The following is a 22569-nucleotide window of genomic DNA, read 5'->3' on the forward strand; positions in this document are numbered from 1 at the left end:
CAATTTTTGATAAATTTTTAATTTTTAGAAAATTTTCGACAAATTTTCAATTTTTAATTTTAGATAATTTTCTATAAACTTTCTCTTTTTAAAAAATTTTCGATAAATTTTCGATCAAATTTCTATTTTTAGAGAATTTTCAATAAATTTTCTATTTTTAGAAAATAGGATGACGACGACACGTGACTCGCGAGTAGACTTGCCGCCGGTACTGGGTTATTTAGGCCCTGTTTTTTCCAGTTTTTTTTGGGGAATATAATATTCCTCGCGGACCAAGAGTTTTCAATAGAAAATTGTCGAGACTCAATAGTTTTCTATAGAATTTGTTTGAGACTCAAGAGTTTTCTGTAGAAAACTTTTAACACTCAAGAGTTTACAGAAGAGTTTAAAGACTCAAGACTTTTTTCAAAGAAAATTATTGCTACTTAAGAGTTTTCAATAGAATTTGGTTGAGAAATTAATTTTTAGAAAATTTTCGACAAATTTTCAATTTTTAATTTAAGATAATTTTCTATAAACTTTCTCTTTTCGATAAATTTTCGATCAAATTTCTATTTTTAGAGAATTTTCCATAAATTTTCTATTTTTAGAAAACAGGATGACGACGACACGTGACTCGCGAGTAGACTTGCCGCCGGTACTGGGTTATTTGGGCCCTGTTTTTTCCAGTTTTTTTGGGGAATATAATATTCCTCGCGGACCAAGAGTTTTCAATAGAAAATTGTCGAGACCCAATAGTTTTCTATAGAATTTGTTTGAGACTCAAGAGTTTTCTGTAGAAAACTGTTAACACTCAAGAGTTTAAAGAACAGTTTAAAGACTCAAGACTTTTTTCAAAGAAAATTATTGCTACTTAAGAGTTTTCAATAGAATTTGGTTGAGACTCAAGAGTTTTCTATAGAAATTGGTTGAGACTCAAGAATTCTCTATAGAAAATTCTTGAGATTTTCTATACTTTTTTTTAGCACATTAAGAAAACTTTTTCAGTTTATTGAATTATTCCTATTAAATTACGGTCTAATTCTGTAATGTTTATTGTAATAAAATTTTTGCTATTTCACTGAGGAAAAAAGTACCATAATGGGAAAAAACGGGAAATTTAATTTTATTCAAACTCATTGAGTCTATTTTTATAAAATTAGAAAAAGCAGTTTATTTACTCACACAAAATAAGATGTTGGTATATTATTTTGGAATTCGAGTACTAAGGCCTATATAGGACCAAATTCGAGTAAATTGTTTGGTACTTTTTGAAAGCACTATTTTTCTGGAACAAATGAATGTAGATTTGAATCGTTTGAGTTTTATCTGTGATATATAGATTTTAATACGGAACACTTTGTAAACTTAATTCTCGAAAAAGTGTATTTCTAAGCGAAAAGGGGAAAATTTTTACTCTTTTTATTAGTACTTTCCACTTAGGTAAAATTTATTCCACTTTTGGTACTTTTACTTTCTTCAAATGATAATCTTTGTATGTTCTTTAATATGAATTCAAAACACATGATTATTATCATTGAATAAGATTCTTTTAGAGAGAACTTTCTAGTACTTTTTATCTCATAAATGGTACTTTTTTTTAATTTTCTAAAATATTCAACATTAAGGAACATTAATTTTAACATACATGGTCCTGACTGAATAATATTCTGTAAGTGGGAACTATTTGGTACTTTTCTATTCTTCAAATGGTACCTTTTAGATTCATTATAATGGTTAACCGGAACACACGGTCCTTATTAAATGAGAATTTATTGAGAGAGATTTTTGTACTTTTTCGTTTTTCCGATGGTATTTTTTGATATTTTTACGATATTGAACATAGATATTGAAAATAAAATTTAAAATGTAGGAACCTTAGTGAATGAGAATCTTCTGAACGGGACTTTTGGTACTTTTTCATTCATTAAAATTATATTTTTTGAATTGTTTATAATATTGAACACAGAAACATAAAATTTTGATTAAATGATGATCTATTCTCTAAAATAGTACTTTTTTTCAAATAGTACTTTCGAAATTTTTTATAATGTGGAAGCTAAATGAATGAAACTAAAAATACAAGCTTCTTACTGAATGCGAATTTAATCACGTGATATTGAACGTATAAAACTGAAACATTAAAAAAATGTTCAATCAATTTTAATTTTCTATAAAAGTAAACAAAATTTTGAATGTATTTAAGTTAGGGTAGCGAAGCACCCAGGGTATGCTAGTAGAGAAATATAAGAAAATACCGAATGCTTAAAACTGCAATGCAATAAAACTTTATATTTTTTTTTTGCCATTTCCTTAAACGTGTTATTTAAATGTTTTCGAAAAACTAAATTAACATTTTTAATTTTTAATTAATTATTTAGAAATTATTAAATTAAGATATTTAATAAGTTGTCATTATTAACAAATAATTCAAATTATAACACACACCCTAAGGGAAACGGAAATACTAAACTTAAAAAAAATTTGCTTAAAATTTCAAAATTCTATAACAACTGGCTGCAGTGATAAAACAATATGCATTAAATTATTGTTGCTTTGAAAATATTAAAATTTCCTTGAAATTATTTTCAAGTTTATGGTCAAGTTCAAATAAAATAAAAATTCATATAAAATTCTTATAAAATTTATATAAAACTATAAAATTCCCAGAAAAAAACGAACACAAAAAAGTAAAAAAAAAAATATTAAATTTAAAGGAATCCTAAATCAAAACAAATTCAAATAAAATTTTTTGTTTAAAAATGAATGAAAGTGACCTTGTCACAATGGATTTCAAACGAAGCGGAAAGATGAATAAAGTACAAAAAAGCAACATTGACGTTTGTTTAGAAAAAAGTATTAAATCAAGCTTTATTTTCAAATTTAAATGCAATATTGATTTTGATTTTTTGTATAGAAATAAAGCTTTAATTAAAAGAAATAGAGGGAGTGTAGAGAGGTAGAGAAGAGAATATATTTTTGGATTTAACATAAATTCAGACACTGTGTGTGGCTTTGTGGACATGATTTCGTATGCTGTCTTTAGACTGAGCCAGTGAGAATGAACAACCATTTAGTGGTCAGTTAAATGGTCGATTGGTTGGTCGTTAGGTTGATTGGTTAAATTAAACAAATGGACACAAATGGTTGTGCTGTGGTATTAAGAAAGATTTATATCTTATGATGATGTATGTTTATTGAAAAATATGGAGACAAAATAAAAGGCGTAAAACAAACTTAGATGACAACAATTTCATATTAAGGTAGCAAAATTGATCACTTGTGGTTTTAGGTATTCTTGCCACACACACACACATAACTGAGGACATTTCAAGAAAAAACAAGTAAGAAATTATAGTCGGGCGAAGCCGACCATATAATACCCTACACCTGTTACAAAAATAAAATGTGATTTAGTTTTAATAATGAAGCATTTAAGTTGAATTGTACCTTGTCTATACTTAAGCCATTTATTGTGGAATAAAATTGTGGATATTTAAGTAAAATTTTGAAGGGGGCTTTCATAGGGGCTAGAGTCAAATGAGGTCCTATAATTATAAAATTCATGAGGGTTATTAAGGCTAGTATAAAACTTGGTTTTACAGCTTTTTTTCGAGATAGGAGTATATTAAACATAATTAAGAACTTAAAAGGCCTATTCGGCGGGTTCAGTTGTATAGGGCTAGGTGAAATAATGGACCTATGTTAACCATTTTCAATAGGCTTCGTTTCCGGTACCATAGACGATCATGTACCAAATTTCATTGAATTATCTCCAAAATTGCGACCTGTAGTTTGAATACAAGGTTTACATGGACAGACAGACAGACGGACGGACAGACGGACATAGCTAAATCGACTCAGAAAATGATTCTAAGCCGATTGGTATACTTTAAGGTGGGTATAGAACCAATATTATTGTGTGTTACAAACATCAGCACAAACCCAATATACCCTCCCCACTAAAGTGGTGTAGGGTATAATGATTCATACAGGAAGCTTATTAGCTTATCGGAGTTATTAATTTTAACACATTTTGTTAAAAATTATACAATGTCTTTTTTATCTTTGCAGATTTATTTTGTTTTAAAACAACCAAACGTCAGATTCCAGGCAACAAGGAGCAAAACCGCTGAGGAGACCCCAGCTCAAACAGCTCTAGATTAAGGAAATCTTAAAACAAACTAAAACTCCTCCAAAATAAAACTACCATCATGAAAGTTGCTAAATTTATGTGTCATATAACAATAATTGTTTTATGTTGTGTTTTATCAGTTTTAGCTGAAACACTAGACACAAGACATTTACAAAAGCAACATCTAAAACATTTAGCACAACAACAACAAACACATCAACATCCACATCATCATCGACAACATCTAACAAAAGTAAAACAACAATTATTAAGCAGCCCCATCAGTACAGCTAGACAATCTAGAAAATTAGATATAAAATCACCAACAGCTTCAATAGCCACACATCTAGAAAATCCCAATAGTCAAGTGGAACTTATTGAACATGTTAAGAATAGCATACCAAAGAATACAACAGCACTTGGCAGCTCCACTAAATTAAGACGTGTAAGTGCTAAAGATTATTACAATAAATCCATACAAAGACGTTATAATGCTCGTCGTAATGCCCACGATGATTGGGCCTATAATACCTATAATGTTCATACAAACACTTTCGGTCCTACACAAACTCAATCACATGCCGGTAAGGGTGATGATAATAGTGATGATGTGGAATTTGTTAGTAATACAGGGGTAAAATCTTTACCTGATTGGTCGAGACGTGGTTATGGTCCAGCAATGGTACCAACTTCGGCTCCTACACGTAAGACAACAACTACAACTTTGGCCCCACCTGCCATGATACCCGCAAGACGTGGTTATCCTTTGGCACCACCCACCAGTGCGGGGTCTGACGCACCCACTACTGAAGATCCTTTTGAAACGAATGTTATTAGTAGAAATCCTAGTGGTATGGATCCAAAGGATATGGAAAAGTAAGTACAAATGTTTAAAAAATCATCAATTTGAAAGATTTTAGAAAAAAGTTTTCTGTATAAAGCTTTAAAAAAGCTTTTTATGAAACAAGTTTTGATAGGTTAGGCAAATGTTTGAACGACAAATTTTCTACTAAGTCAATACTAACTCGACTCAGTCGACCTCCAATATAAAATTTTTATATATAACTTTTCCATACAAAACATTCAATATGAAAACTTTTGACAAAAGTTTCAATATTAAACTTTTGAAAAAAGTTTTCAATAAAAAACTTTTGAAAAAAGTTTTCAATAAAAACTTTTGAAAAAAGTTTTCAATAAAAAACTTTTGAAAAAAGTTTTCAATAAAAAACTTTTGAAAAAAGTTTTCAATAAAAAACTTTTAAAAAAAGTTTTCAATGTTAAACTGTCAAAAGAATTTTCAATATAAAACTTTTGAAAAATATTTTGACTTTGGTCAACAGCTTTTTATATAACAATTTTTCCTACAAAAGCTTGCAATAAAAAACTTTTTAAAAAGAAAATCAATATACAACTTTTGAGAAACGTTTTCTATGAATGTTGTTTTTTCTATATAAAGCTTTTAACAAAAGCTATATATGTAAAGTTTTAATTAAAGTTTTCTATGTTGCACTTTTGACAAAAGTTTTTCAAGTAGAACTTTTTACAAAATCTTTCTATTTAAAACTTTTGACAAAAGTTGTCAATACAAAGCTTTTGATAGAAAAATCTTGCTCACAAAAATGTTCTAAGTAAAAATTTTAACAAAAGCTTTCTATAATAAACTTAACAAACGTTCCTTTTATAAAAGTTTTCACAAAACTTTTCTATCAGAAACGTTTAGTAAAAGTTGTTTATACAAAGCTTTTGATTGAAATCTTTTATAAAAACTTTCTAGGTAGAACTTTGGTTTTTTGAATGTTGAGTCTCCAGAGTTTTATTTGTTTAGACTCAAGACCTTTCTGTAGAAAATAATTAACATTTAAAATGCTTTCTATAAAAAGTTATTAAGGCTCAAGAGTTTTCTATTGAAAATTGTTGAAAATCAATAGTTTTCTATAGAAAATTGATCAGACAAAAGATTTCTATAGAAATTGTTTTCAGTTGCTCTAGTCTAGACAACTTTTCTATAGAAAAAGTTGCTCTAGTCTAGACAACTTTTCTATAGAAAAAGTTGCTCTAGTCTAGACAACTTTTCTATAGAAAAAGTTGCTCTAGTCTAGACAACTTTTCTATAGAAAAAGTTGCTCTAGTCTAGACAACTTTTCTATAGAAAAAGTTGCTCTAGTCTAGACAACTTTTCTATAGAAAAAGTTGCTCTAGTCTAGACAACTTTTCTATAGAAAAAGTTGCTCTAGTCTAGACAACTTTTCTATAGAAAAAGTTGCTCTAGTCTAGACAACTTTTCTATAGAAAAAGTTGCTCTAGTCTAGGCAACTTTTCTATAGAAAAAGTTGCTCTAGTCTAGGCAACTTTTCTATAGAAAAAGTTGCTCTAGTCTAGGCAACTTTTCTATAGAAAAAGTTGCTCTAGTGTAGACAACTTTTCTATAGAAAAAGTTGCTCTAGTGTAGACAACTTTTCTATAGAAAAAGTTGCTCTAGTCTAGACAACTTTTCTATAGAAAAAGTTGCTCTAGTCTAGACAACTTTTCTATAGAAAAAGTTGCTCTAGTCTAGACAACTTTTCTATAGAAAAAGTTGCTCTAGTCTAGACAACTTTTCTATAGAAAAAGTTGCTCTAGTCTAGACAACTTTTCTATAGAAAAAGTTGCTCTAGTCTAGACAACTTTTCTATAGAAAAAGTTGCTCTAGTCTAGACAACTTTTCTATAGAAAAAGTTGCTCTAGTCTAGACAACTTTTCTATAGAAAAAGTTGCTCTAGTCTAGACAACTTTTCTATAGAAAAAGTTGCTCTAGTCTAGACAACTTTTCTATAGAAAAAGTTGCTCTAGTCTAGACAACTTTTCTATAGAAAAAGTTGTCTAGACTAGAGCAACTTTTTCTATAGAAAACAACTTTTCTATAGAAAAAGTTGCTCTAGTCTAGACAACTTTTCTATAGAAAAAGTTGCTCTAGTCTAGACAAATTTTCTATAGAAAATGGTTGAAATTTTGAGAGTTTCCATAAAACATTATTGAGACGGACTAGTTGAGTTTAAAGAGTTTTCTATAGAAACTTGTTAAAACTCAAAGATTTTTCTATAGAAATTGTGGATATTAAAGGGTTTTTATTGAAAATTGGTTAGTTTCCATAGAAAACGGTTAAGAGTTTTCAAGGAAAAATTGCGTAGATTCTAAAGTTTTTTATAGAAACTTAATGAGATTTCTAAAGTTTCTATTAAACTTTATTGATATTGAAAAGATTTTTATAGAATATTGTTGAGATTCAAGAGTTTTCCAAAGAAAATGTTTGAATTTAAAGAGTTTACTATAGAAACTTGTTCAGACTCAAAAGTTTTTCATAGAAAATTGTTCACACTCAATATATAGTTTCCCATAGAGAATTGTGGAGATAGTTTTTGAGAATCGAAAATTCTATAGAAAATTGTTGAGGCTTAGAAGAAATCAAGAGCTTTTTGTATAAAAATTTTTCCACGATAAAGTTATTTATGCTAAACGATTTGGCGTTATAAATAGGTGAATATTATCAATTTTAATTGAGTTAAATAAAGTTTTCGTATATATAATTAAAAGGTTTATAATCAGACTAGTAGAATAAAATAAGTTTCTGGACTTACCCTTACAAATTAGTTTTTCGTTGTTAAATTTTGAACTGCAATTATTTTTGTTTAAAATTCTGGAAAATATTTTTTATAAAAATCTGTAAAGAATTAAGAGAAAATTTATTTTAAATTTTTCAATAAAATAAAAATGTAATTAAATGTTTAATTCTAAAAAGTTACTGAAAAATTCTTGAAAAAAATATATTTTTCCACAGAATTAACTGAATTTCCAAAGAATGTCATAAATTTTTGTTTAGTGTTTTTAGTGCAATAAATTTTATTTATTATAGTATACGATTTCTTGCAATATGTTTTCAATCAAATATGTAGAGAAAAAAATCTTTGTTTTTTATCAGTTTTTTTTCTAATTTATGAGTGCTTTTATTATAAAAGACATTCAATTGATTTAAATAAATTATTATTTGTCATTTAATTGCCACAATAGTAGCGAAAAAAAAACTGAACGTTAAGACAATTATTTTAAATAAAATAAAAAGTATAATTTTTAAATAAATGATAAATAATAAAATAATTAATACAATGTTTGTTAGAAACATAAACTAGATTTAGAAACAAAGAACTAAAAATAAATTAGAAATTCCAATAAATTATTAATTAAAGGCGCCAATAATATATTTTAAAATTATGTCATGTAATGTTAATATTTAAGAAACATTTTAATGGAAATTTTCCATCATTTCAATTAAATGTATGGCAAAGCATTAATGTATTTTTTTATGATCCCTTATTATAGCTTGTAATTTGCATTTAACTACAATTAATAAAAAAATACGATTTTTTTACATTTTAATTACTTCATTTGTGCTTTTTTACACCAGACATGTCTCTTGGTCTGTAAAACTATATTGAAACAATTAAAGACACATTGAATTTAAATATTTTATAATGAATAAACTCAAACATTTGTAACTGACTTATAACTTAAACTTAACGACTTAAATTACAATTGCAGCGATAGGCGACGGATTTATTAAAGCTTACAAATACTACAAGCTTTTAAAAGTTTTATATGGATCGGCTGATGATAAGCTTTTAAAAGTTATTTTTGGACGAACTCTCTACTAGGGTTCTATAGTTGAAACGAAAAGTCGACTTTTCGATTTTTTTCGACTTTTTGACTATTTTCGACTTCTTTCGACTTTTTTCGACTATTTTTTGATTTTTTTCGATTTTTCCGACTATTTTAGAGTTTTTGACTTTTTCCACTTTTTTAAAATTTTCGACTATTTTTGATTTTTTTCTACTATTTTCGAGTTTTCGACTTTTTCCGACTTTTTTTGACATTCTCCGACTTTTTTCGACTTTTTTTCGACTTTTTATGACTTTTCGACTTTTTACGACTTTACGACTTTTTTCGACTTATCGACTTTTCGACTTTTATTTACAAAGTCGACTTTTCGACTTTTTTCACAGACGATAGTCGAGTTATCGACTTTTTTGGAACAAAATAGTCGACTTCGACAAAAAGTCGATTGTTCGATTATTCGAAAGTCGATTTATAGAACCCTACTCTCTACTGCTCTCTAAAAGTAAAATTTTAAATATGAAAATCACCAAAGTATTTCCTATAACCTAAAGAATAATTTCAATCTCCCTTCGATTTTTCAAAACTTTAACTCATCTTACATCGCTTGTCGCTGCAGTTGTAATCACACTAAATCTTTAAATTACTTGAATTAATTATTAAAACTATTTATAAATTAAAAAAAAGAAAACATTCATATAATATGCATAATTTTATACTTAATTAACTAAAAACTAAAAAAATATATCATAACAACAAATTTATTAAATAGAAAGTGTCATTAATTCTCAAGCAAACATTATTAATGTTCAACATTTAATTGTTGTAATTTTAAATTGCAAACTCATACTGATATACTAAGTATTCATGTATGCAGATAATGAACAAGTTAAAGTAACAATTTTTAATTAAAATTTATGTTTTTGCTGTTATTAAAATTTTAATCTTTCATATAATTTTTTTGCAAAAGTTTAAATATAAATTGCAAAATTTTATTACACCAACAAGTAAACAGAGGCAAGTCAATTTATTTCAATACCCCTTCCAATCAATGTATGATATTTTAAAAACAAAAAATTGCTCTTTTGTTTATGCCTCAGAAAAAAAAAATTATATAAAATCAAATTTATGACCATGGCTAATTCTGGTAGATCATCTTTATTATAGAAGGAATACAAAAGGACAGGGTGTATTCACAGAAAATGTACTTTTAGTTTTGGCAATTTTGTACAAAAGGTTGCACGAAACTAGACAACTTTTCTATAGAAAAAGTTGTTCAAAACTTTATAACTCTTCTATGGAAAAAGTTACACTAAAAGCTCTTTTAAAATAGTAGCTCTAGAACAGACAACTTTTCAAAAGAAAAAGTTGCTCTAGTCTAAACAACTTTTCTATAGAAAAAGTTGCTCTAGTCTAGACAACTTTTCTATAAAAGAAGTTGCTCTAGTCTAAACAACCTTTCTAAAGAAAAAAAGTTGCTATAGTCTAGACAACTTTTCTACAGCAAAAGCTGCTCTAGTTTAGAAAACTTTTCTACAGAAAATGTTGCTCTAGTCTAGACAACTTTTCTATAGAAAAAGTTGCTTTAGTCTAGACAACTTTTCTATAGAAAAAGTTGCTCTAGTCTAGACAACTTTTCTATAAAAGAAGTTGCTCTAGTCTAAACAACCTTTCTAAAGAAAAAAAGTTGCTATAGTCTAGACAACTTTTCTACAGCAAAAGCTGCTCTAGTTTAGAAAACTTTTCTACAGAAAATGTTGCTCTAGTCTAGACAACTTTTCTAGAGAAAAAGTTGCTCTAATTTAGACTACTTTTCTCTAGAAAAACGAAGCTCTAGTGTAGACAACATTTATATAGAAAAAGTTGCTTTAGTCTATACATCTATTCTATATAAAAAATTGCTCTAGTGTAGACAACTTTTATATAGAAAAAGTTGCTCTAGTCTGGACAACTTTTCTATAGAAAAAGTTGCTCTAGTCTAGACAACTTTTCTATAGAAAAAGTTGCTCTAGTCTAGACAACTTTTCTATAGAAAAAGTTGCTCTAGTCTAGACAACTTTTCTATAGAAAAAGTTGCTCTAGTCTAGACAACTTTTCTATAGAAAAAGTTGCTCTAGTCTAGACAACTTTTCTATAGAAAAAGTTGCTCTAAAGTTGCTCTAGTCTAGACAACTTTTCTATAGAAAAAGTTGCTTTAGTCTATACATCTATTCTATATAAAAAATTGCTCTAGTGTAGACAACTTTTATATAGAAAAAGTTGCTCTAGTCTAGACAACTTTTCTATAGAAAAAGTTGCTCTAGTCTAGACAACTTTTCTATAGAAAAAGTTGCTCTAGTCTAGACAACTTTTCTATAGAAAAAGTTGCTCTAGTCTAGACAACTTTTCTATAGAAAAAGTTGCTCTAGTCTAGACAACTTTTCTATAGATAAAGTTGCTATAGTCTAGACAAGTTTTTTATAGAAAATGTTGTTCTAGTTTAGAAAACTTTTCTATAGAAAAAGTTGCTCTAGTTTAGAAAACTTTTCTATAGAAAAAGTTGCTCTAGTTTAGACAAAGTTTCTACAGAAAAAGTTGCTTTAGTTTAGACAACTTTGCTATAGAAAAAGTTGCTTTAGTCTAGACAATTTTTATATAGAAAAAGTTGCTCTAGTCTAGACAACTTTTCTATAGAAAAAGTTGCTCTAGTCTAGACAACTTTTCTATAGAAAAAGTTGCTCTAGTTTAGACAACTTTTCTATAGAAAAAGTTGCTCTAGTCTAGACAACTTTTCTATAGAAAAAGTTGCTCTAGTATATATAACTTTTCTATACAAAAAGTTGCTCTAGTCTAGACAACTTTTCTATAGAAAAAGTTGCTTTAGGTTAGACAACTTTTTTATAGAAAAAGTTGCTCTAGTCTAGACAACTTTTCTATAGAAAATGTTCCTCAAGTATAGACATGTTTTCTTTAGAAGAAGTTCCTTTTTTCTAGCAACTTTAAGAAAAGTTTGATTCGAATCATCAACTTTATGCCACTTAAGCTTTTAAAAGCTTTAGAATTTACATTGATCTATTGATATTATGTAAAAAAGTGACAGTTAATCTAACTCCTTAATGTATCACAATTAAAAATTAGCGTGAAATTAAAAATGACATATCTTTTGAAAATACTCTTTTCTCTTCTGAACAATAGTTATTCTGTATTTAATTGAACTTTCAATAATTATTGTAACAAACAACAACAAAAAAACCTAAAAGTAGTTAAGATTTTTTTTTTGCTTAAAAAAACAAAAAAACTGCAATTAACCTTGAGCATTTTGGCCTTTTTTCCATTTTTAACAAATATGTTGAAAAAAATAAAGGAATGGGTATGAAATAGACTAAAACGTAAGAGAGATAGTATCTATGTAGCAGAATCAATGCGTATATGTTGATCGTATGTATTGTGTTTTAGGAAGTGGGTGTTTTTTCTTTAAATGTAATTAATATTGAGGTTGTTCTTGTTTTTTTCTTCACATTTTCATTTTGCTTTTGTTTGATTGTATGATTTTGCAACACCTTTTGGAGAGACACACCTCTCGATTAATATAAAAAAAAAAACAAAAACAATATAATAATAAATTGCTGACCAGTCAACCTGATAAAAGATAAATGGACTACTACACGGCTGCCTTGTTGGTAGAAATAAAAACATAATTTTGTCTAGATTTCTAACAGTTGGGTAAGACAATAATAATAATACGATGTGAATAAAATTGAAAGATAATAATTTATGGCGAAAATGTAGAGATAAAGGAAATCAAATTATTAAATGTGCGAAATAAAGAAAATTATAGATTTAAGTTTGATTTAGGAAGATTTAATTGAAAGCTCTTAGACAAAAAAGCATTCTACACACAGAGAAAAAAGTTGTATGGATTATAAACATCCTAGCACTCTTTTAAATCCCTGCCAACAAGGCAGGCACACAGTCATTACTTAATTTGTTGCTAAGGTTGACATTAACATAAATGATTGATATCACGACACATGTAACCGACTCGACGAGAATGAGTGCAACAACAACAACAACAACAACTACATACAATAGTGAAGTGATTTGAATATAAATTATAATCTTTAAGTTCTCTCAACATATTTGCACGTTTTCAATGTAAATTCTAAACGTTTGCAACAGTTGTTTGCATCAATCATTTATTCATTCAAACAAATATAAGTAACAAAATACATACAAACATTTTGCAACGAAATGCAGCACGTGCAATTTCAAAAGTTTTGCAAAATTGATTTTAAAAAAAATTATGAATAATTTTTCAGCATACAAAGTCAAATAAATAAAAAAAAATGATTTTAAATTATTATTAGTTTTTATTCTTCTGATTTTTCTTATTTAAATTTTTTCCCAAAATAACGACTTGTGATGAAATTATGCAAATAAGCGCCATAAAAACCTACATTTTAAGTAACAATTCCATGGGATACTTATTCACTTGGTTGCTACGTTTTTTTGAATATCCCTGCAGTTTTTGAAGTAGTCAGGGAAGAACACTTTATATACAACATTATGAACAAAGTTCTCACTTCGCTCTCTGTCATTATATTACTTATCTACAATCTAAGTAGATGTCTATTGGTTACTTTATATGTCCCTGGTAATCTAACGGGAAAACAATGAACACAATCAGTGTCTCTATGCAATTACTTGTTTAACCATTTTCTACTACAATTTAAATAATCATTATTTTACTCTCCAAAACCAACCCAAACCTTAGCCGTTTGATAATTTATAATCGAAGTAGAGTACCACAGTCACCCTGAACTGCTGGGTTATTATATATTTCTTTTTAATTTAAAAAAAATTCAAAACTTTATTTAAACTCTGCAATGTTAGAAGTGCATGCGTTTGTTTGCACATTTGCTATAAAATCATATGGAACCGCTAGACAAGACACCTAAAGAGTTGATGAAAAGTTGAAGTATCTAAAAATGTTTGATGTTTTAGAGTGTTTATTGATATTGATGCTGACGATGGTGCTGAAGATGATGATGATGCTTTGAACGAATCTACACCAGCATTTTAAAATTCAACTGATTAAGGCAATATAGGCTAGATCTTACGCTACTAGCATGAATTTTAGTCAACACAACTTTTCTATAGAAAACAATTGCTCTTTCTAAAGCAAACTTTGCTCTAGTTTAGACAACTTTTATACGGAAATAGTTGCTCTACACTAGACAACCATTACATTGAAAAAGATGTTTGAAACTAGACAACTTTTCTATAGAAAAAGTTGCTCTAGTCTAGACAACTTTTCTATAGAAAAAGTTGCTCTAGTCTAGACAACTTTTCTATAGAAAAGGTTGCTCTAGTCTAGACAACTTTTCTATAGAAAAAGTTGCTCTAGTCTAGACAACTTTTCTATAGAAAAAGTTGCTCTAGTCTAGACAACTTTTCTATAGATAAAGTTGCTCTAGTCTAGACAACTTTTCTATAGAAAAAGTTGCTCTAGTCTAGACAACTTTTCTATAGAAAAAGTTGCTCTAGTCTAGACAACTTTTCTATAGAAAAAGTTGCTCTAGTCTAGACAACTTTTCTACAGAAAAAGTTGCTCTAGTTTAGACTACTTTCTATAGAAAAAGTTGCTCTAGTCTAGACAACTTTTATATAGAAAAAGTTGCTCTAGTCCAGACAACTTTTCTATAGAAAAAGTTGCTCTAGTCTAGACAACTTTTCTATAGAAAAAGTCGCTCTAGTCTAGACAACTTTTCTATAGAAAAAGTTGCTCTAGTCTAGATAACTTTTCTATAGAAAAAGTTGCTCTAGTCTAGATAACTTTTCTATAGAAAAAGTTGCTCTAGTCTAGACAACTTTTCTATAGAAAAAGTTGCTCTAGTCTAGACAACTTTTCTATAGAAAAAGTTGCTCTAGTCTAGACAACTTTTCTATAGAAAAAGTTGCTCTAGTCTAGACAACTTTTCTATAGAAAAAGTTGCTCTAGTCTAGACAACTTTTCTATAGAAAAAGTTGCTCTAGTCTAGACAACTTTTCTATAGAAAAAGTTGCTCTAGTCTAGACAACTTTTCTATAGAAAAAGTTGCTCTAGTCTAGACAACTTTTCTATAGAAAAAGTTGCTCTAGTCTAGACAACTTTACTATAGAAAAAGTTGCTCTAGTCTAGACAACTTTTCTATAGAAAAAGTTGCTCTAGTCTAGACAACTTTTCTATAGAAAAAGTTGCTCTAGTCTAGACACCTTTACTATAGAAAAAGTTGCTCTAGTCTAGACAACTTTTCTATGGAAAAAGTTGCTCTAGATTAGACAACCTTTCTATAGATAAAGTTGCTATAGTCTAGACAACTTTTCTACAGAAAAAGTTGCTCTAGTCAAAACAACTTTTTTACAGGAAAAGTTGCTCTAGTGTATAAAAGTTTTCTATAGAAAAAGTTTTCTATAGACAACTTTTCTATGGAAAAAGTTGCTTTAGTCTAGACAAATTTTCTATAGAAAAAGTTGATCTAGTCTATACAAATTTTCTATAGGAAAAGTTGCTCTTGTCTAGAGAAACTTTCTATAGAAAAAGTTGCTGTAGTATAGACAAATTTTCTGTAGAAAAAGTTGCTCTGGTCTAGACAACTCAGAGAGCTACTCACTTAGCTCTACGTCATAATGTTAGATGTCTATTGGTTACTTTATATGTCCCTTGTAATCTAACGGGAAGACAATGAACACAATCAGTGTCTCTAAGCAATTACTTGTTTAACCATTTTCTTCTACAATTTAAATAATCATTATTTTACTCTCTAAAACTAATCCAAATCTTAGCCAATTGATAATTTATAATCGAAGTAAAGTAACAGTCACACCGAACTGCTGGGTTATTGTATAGTTTATTTAAACTCTGCAATGTTAGAAGTGCATGCGTTTGTTTGCACATTTGCTATAAAATCATATGGAACCGCTAGACAAGAGACACCTAAAGAGTTGATGAAAAGTTGAAGTATCTAAAAATGTTTGATGTTTTAGAGTGTTTATTGATATTGATGCTGACGATGGTGCTGAAGATGATGATGATGCTTTGAACGAATCTACACCAGCATTTTAAAATTCAACTGATTAAGGCAATATAGGCTAGATCTTACGCTACTAGCATGAATTCTAGTCAACACAACTTTTCTAAAGCAAACTTTGCTCTAGTCTAGACAACTTTTATACGGAAATAGTTGTTCTACACTAGACAACCATTACATTGAAAAAGATGTTTGAAACTAGACAACATTCCTATAGAAAAAGTTGATTTAGTTTAGACAACTTTTCTATAGAAAAAGTTGCTCTAATCAAGACAACTTTTCTATAGAAAAAGTTGCCCTAGTTTAGACAACTTTTCTGTAAAAAAAGTTGCTCTAATCAAGACAACTTTTCTATAGAAAAAGTTGCTCTAATCTACATAACTTTTCTATAGAAAAAGTTGCTCTTGTCTAGACAACCTTTCTATAGAAAAAGTTGATCTAGTCTAGAAAACTTTTCTATTGAAAACGTTGCTCTAGTCTAGACAACTTTTCTACAGAAAAAGTTGCTCTAGTTTAGACTACTTTCTATAGAAAAAGTTGCTCTAGTCTAGACAACTTTTATATAGAAAAAGTTGCTCTAGTCCAGACAACTTTTCTATAGAAAAAGTTGCTCTAGTCTAGACAACTTTTCTATAGAAAAAGTCGCTCTAGTCTAGACAACTTTTCTATAGAAAAAGTTGCTCTAGTCTAGATAACTTTTCTATAGAAAAAGTTGCTCTAGTCTAGATAACTTTTCTATAGAAAAAGTTGCTCTAGTCTAGACAACTTTTCTATAGAAAAAGTTGCTCTAGTCTAGACAACTTTTCTATAGAAAAAGTTGCTCTAGTCTAGACAACTTTTCTATAGAAAAAGTTGCTCTAGTCTAGACAACTTTTCTATAGAAAAAGTTGCTCTAGTCTAGACAACTTTTCTATAGAAAAAGTTGCTCTAGTCTAGACAACTTTTCTATAGAAAAAGTTGCTCTAGTCTAGACAACTTTTCTATAGAAAAAGTTGCTCTAGTCTAGACAACTTTACTATAGAAAAAGTTGCTCTAGTCTAGACAACTTTTCTATAGAAAAAGTTGCTCTAGTCTAGACAACTTTTCTATAGAAAAAGTTGCTCTAGTCTAGACACCTTTACTATAGAAAAAGTTGCTCTAGTCTAGACAACTTTTCTATAGAAAAAGTTGCTCTAGTCTAGACAACTTTTCTATAGAAAAAGTTGCTCTAGTCTAGACACCTTTACTATAGAAAAAGTTGCTCTAGTCTAGACAACTTTTCTATGGAAAAAGTTGCTCTAGATTAGACAACCTTTCTATAGATAAAGTTGCTATAGTCTAGACAACTTTTCTACAGAAAAAGTTGCTCTAGTCAAAACAACTTTTTTATAGGAAAAGTTGCTCTAGTGTATAAAAGTTTTCTATAGAAAAAGTTTTCTATAGACAACTTTTCTATGGAAAAAGTTGCTTTAGTCTAGACAAATTTTCTATAGAAAAAGTTGATCTAGTCTATACAAATTTTCTATAGGAAAAGTTGCTCTTGTCTAGAGAAACTTTCTATAGAAAAAGTTGCTGTAGTATAGACAAATTTTCTGTAGAAAAAGTTGCTCTGGTCTAGACAACTTTGCTATAGAAAAAGTGGATCTAATCTAGACAACTTTTCTATTAAAAAAGTTGCTTTGGTCTAGACAAATTTTCTTTAAAAAAGTAGGTCTTGACAACTTTGCTATAGAAAAAGTTACTCTAGTTAATTATCTCCGAATAGGTTCCCCTAAATTCGACCAAAACCCAATTAACTTCATGTTATTTCATTTTGAAACACTGCAGGCAACTTTAAACAAGTAGCTAAGAAAATATTTAATAGAAAAGAAACCAACAAACACCTAATATTTATAAAAAAAAACAACAAAATCATTATTGGCAGCAACAAAAATCAACATCAAAAAAAGTTCACACGCAATCAATATTCAATGAAATCTTTAAAAAAGTCTGAAAAAGATCTACCTGTCGGCCTGAAAATTTGTTGATGCAGCACATCATCACTAAAGCAACGAGTTGCAAATAAATAAATATTGAAGAAAAATAAAAAAAGTGTTAATAAAAATTGTTGTTGTTGTTAATTTCACAAGAAAATACCATTTTGGTATAAAATGAAAAAAAAAAAAAAAAAAAAACTAACTAATCAAACATTTAGATGTTGACATACAAAGTTGCATGATGTTTAAGGAAAATGTTGGCGTTACTCATTTGCTGCTGTAAATACAAATGTTTATTGTATACAATTTTATTACTTGTTGGTGATGAAGCTGATGCTGCTCCTCACTGTTGTGTATTTTGATTGATGTCTAAGGCATCGAATGTTTGAACTGAAGTTGCTGTTGTAATTGTTTGCTTTTTATAGATAAACACCGATAAATCAATTAATTTTCAATGCTAATGCTTCAATTTCAACACAATCCCATAAATTATAAAAAAAGCACACATTCACACACACACAAACAAGAAGAAAAAACTAAATCAACCATCTGAAAATAGAAAATTAAATAAATAAAACAACAATTGTGCTGAAGCAACAACACACTGCCACATGTTGTCGTCTCTCTAGTTAAAATGAAAACTCGTACGTCTTCATATGTTTATGCATGTAAGTTGAGGCTAAAGTATGTAAATGTATCGGTATCTATAGAATACCTGTTGCATCTATTGATTTGCATATTAACCAAGCCTGTGCTTGACTACTGCAGCTACTTACTGCTGCTTTTGCTAGCCCAGTTAATAAATATCTATTTTACAACAATCTTTCTACAAGTGTGTGTTTTAATAGTTTGATATGAATTTTTTCATTTTGCCTCTAACTCTAGTGCACTTATACATACATACAACATTTAACAAAGGTGCCACTTTGCAATAGTTGTTGTCTGTAGCAAGCAGATCGCGTTAATTTACTGGTACTCTAGACGATTTTAGTTGCATGTTTATTAGCAATTTGTTGTTGTTGCTGCTCCTGCTATTATTGTGCATATATGAGACGCCCCATTAAGCTTTAACAAACGCATAATGAAATGCTTTTTATACTCTTTTCAATTTAAACAAGTTCCATTCTTCCCTGTTACAAAAGATACCCTCTATCTCATACTTCCAATTTGATGATTAATGTCTAGAGGTGTTACATTAAGTGGTATTTAATTGTTATTTTAGTTGATAAATGTATAATTAAATAGTTTTCTAGTTTTTAATCTATTTTAAAAGAGTTTTGTATGTTACACTTTTCTTTGAAAAATTATTATTATTATTATGATGATGGACTAAATGAAAAGTTATATAAATTTTAATTTAATTTTAAAAATTGGTATATTAACAGTCTATATTTAAAATAAATCGGTCAAAATTACTTTACAAAATTTTCTAACAGAGATTTGAAAAATTTTTATATTCCGAATTGAAAAATAACTGAACTAGAATGGAACTTGAACTGAACTAGAACTGAATTATAACTGATTTACATCTGAATAAGAGCACAAGTAGAACTGCTTTAGAACTGAATTAGAACTGAACTAGAACTGAACTAAAACTGATTTAGAATAGAACTATAACTGATTTCGAATTGAATTATAACTGATTTAGATATGAATAAGTTTTCAAGTAGAACTGATTTAGAACTGAACTAGAACTGATTTAAAATTGAATTATAAAAGATTTGTAACTGATTTAGAATTGAACTATAACTGATTTAAAACTAAATTAGAACTGAAGTAGAATTGAACTAGAACTGAATTAAAACTGATTTAGAATCAAACTAAAACTGAACTAGAACTGAATTATAACTGATTTAGTTATGAATAAGTGCTCAAGTAGAACTGATTTAGAACTGGACTAGATCTAAACTAGAACTGATATATAATTGAATTATAACTGATTTAGAATTGAACTATAACTGATTAATGACTAAATTAGAAATGAAGTAGAACTGAACTAGAACTGAATTATAACTGATTTAAATATGAATAAGTGCTCATGTAGAACTGATTTAGAACTGAACTATAACTAAACTAGAACTGATTTAAAATTGAATAACTGATTTATATATAACTGAATTAGAACTGAATTACAACTGATTTGGAATCAAACTAAAACTGAACTAGAATCGGACTAGAATTGAACTAACTGAAATAAAACTGAACTAGAACTGAACTAGAACTGAACTAGAACTGAACTAGAACTGAACTAGAACTGAACTAGAACTGAACTAGAACTGAACTAGAACTGAACTAGAACTGAACTAGAACTGAACTAGAACTAGAACTAGAACTGATCTAGAACTGAACTAGAATTGAATTACAACTGAACTAGAACTGAACTAGTACTGAACTAGAACTGAACTAGTACTGAACTAGAACTGATCTAAAACTGAACTAGAACTGAACTAGAACTGAACTAGAACTGAACTAGAACTGAACTAGAACTGAACTAGAACTGAACTAGAACTGAACTAGAACTGAACTAGAACTGAACTAGAACTGAACTAGAACTGAACTAGAACTGAACTAGAACTGAACTAGAACTGAACTAGAACTGAACTAGAACTGAACTAGAACTGAACTAGAACTGAACTAGAACTGAACTAGAACTGAACTAGAACTGAACTAGAACTGAACTAGAACTGAACTAGAACTGAACTAGAACTGAACTAGAACTGAACTAGAACTGAACTAGAACTGAACTAGAACTGAACTAGAACTGAACTAGAACTGAACTAGAACTGAACTAGAACTGAACTAGAACTGAACTAGAACTGAACTAGAACTGAACTAGAACTGAACTAGAACTGAACTAGAACTGAACTAGAACTGAACTAGAACTGAACTAGAACTGAACTAGAACTGAACTAGAACTAAACTAGAACTGTACTAGAACTGAACTAGAACTGAACTATAACTGAACTAGAACTGAACTAGAACTGAACTAGAACTGAACTAGAACTGAACTAGAACTGAACTAGAACTGAACTAGAACTGAACTAGAACTGAACTAGAACTGAACTAGAACTGAACTAGAACTGAACTAGAACTGAACTAGAACTGAAATAGAACTGAACTAGAACTGAACTAGAACTGAACTAGAACTGAACTAGAACTAGAACTGAACTAGAACTGAACTGAACTAGAACTGAACTAGAACTGAACTAGAACTGAACTAGAACTGAACTAGAACTGAACTAGAACTGAACTAGAACTGAACTGAACTAGAACTGAACTAGAACTGAACTAGAACTGAACTAGAACTGAACTAGAACTGAACTAGAACTGAACTAGAACTGAACTAGAACTGAACTAGAACTGAACTAGAACTGAACTAGAACTGAACTAGAACTGAACTAGAACTGAACTAGAACTGAACTAGAACTGAACTAGAACTAGAACTGATCTAGAACTGAACTAGAACTGAACTAGAACTGATCTAAACAGAGCTGAACAAGAACTAAAAGACTTCATAAGTGGAATAATTAGTTTGGAAGCTTCGATATTATTGCGAAAATAACCCTTACCCCTTATTAACAAATAAAATTTTTATTTTATAAAAAGTTTATACATTAGATTTTGTATGGAAATTTTGTTTTATAAACATTTTATAAAATAAAAATATTGTATGTGAATAAGGGGGTAAATGTATTCCTTTTCTGGTTAAATTTCGACGTATTGTCATGTGAATATTTAAACAAGCTTAATAATAAAATAGATTTTTCATTTTCTAATTTAAAAGTTTTCCTAAAGATAAAATAAAGGCATTTAAAACGCCTACCAAAATAAATTTACATTTTCTTTCGCATAAAAAACTACATGTACTAGACAACAGTTTCTTAAACACCATAAAATTAGGAAGACATAGTTGGAAAGTGTACATGAGAAACACAAGATCCATCATTAATAATTACACTGCCTAAAAAAACATTAAAAACGTGTAGAAAAAACCTTTTAAACAAAATCTAATTTTAAAACATGAACAAAATTTAAAAAACCTTTTAACAGGCTTTTAAAAAATTAGATACAAAAAGGCTTTAAGGTGAAAATCTAACAACGAATTAGAAAAACAGTGAAGAAAAAAAGAGAAAAATTCTGAGTGATCGCATGACGTTGATAAACTCTGTTCCAAGTTGAAAAGAATAGGCCATGAAAAACTAAATTGCTTGTTAAACATTTTGAAAAAAAAACCTTGTGGGTGAAAAAGAAACACCAAAGAACAAGAAAATAAACAACAACATTTTCCAAAAACAAGGGACAAGGAGTTACAAACACATTTGGCGCATGTCAATGTTGCAGCTTAAGGTATTGTGAGCGTACATTTTGTACTTGCAACAACACAACAATTTACAAATACATTAGTGTTGGCTATTTGTAAGGTTAGATTAAAGATACGAATGCAACAGACCCTTTGTTAACACAAAAACACAAAATATATATTATAACTCTAATAAATCCAACTACTTTAAAGGTTTTTCTAATGTTTTTAACAAGATTTTTAAACACATTCTGCCGTAACCATTATTCATGCCTCAAAGTTTATAAAAGTACAAGTTGAGTCTTGAACACTCGAACCCATTCTTTCAAACATTAGAGAGGACAACAAGCAACACTCCACGATCGACTACATACATGACGATAATCAAAACATTCAATCGTTGTCACTTGTGTTTCAGTTAATTATCGACAAACATCGATGACAAGCAATTTGTGAATGTTTTTCACAAAAAACCATATGAGCAACATGAAAACTTTATAATCACTA

The 22569-nt window shown here is 28.8% G+C and overlaps 1 protein-coding gene across 1 annotated transcript in view; it reads left to right on the forward strand.

The window, feature by feature from the left end:
* Positions 1-22569, forward strand: part of LOC119609351 — a 90897-nt gene that overhangs the window by 24799 nt on the left and 43529 nt on the right. The window contains exon 2 of the mRNA XM_037964089.1: positions 4054-4990. Coding sequence (XP_037820017.1) covers positions 4194-4990 — 797 coding nt within the window. The 5' untranslated portion in view covers positions 4054-4193. The remainder of the gene's footprint in view (positions 1-4053; positions 4991-22569) is intronic.

Source organism: Lucilia sericata, unplaced genomic scaffold (genome assembly GCF_015586225.1).
Source record: "Lucilia sericata isolate MDLA Ls3-8-SP2 unplaced genomic scaffold, ASM1558622v1 Contig000962F_arrow, whole genome shotgun sequence".
In the NCBI taxonomy this organism is placed as follows: domain Eukaryota; kingdom Metazoa; phylum Arthropoda; class Insecta; order Diptera; family Calliphoridae; genus Lucilia; species Lucilia sericata.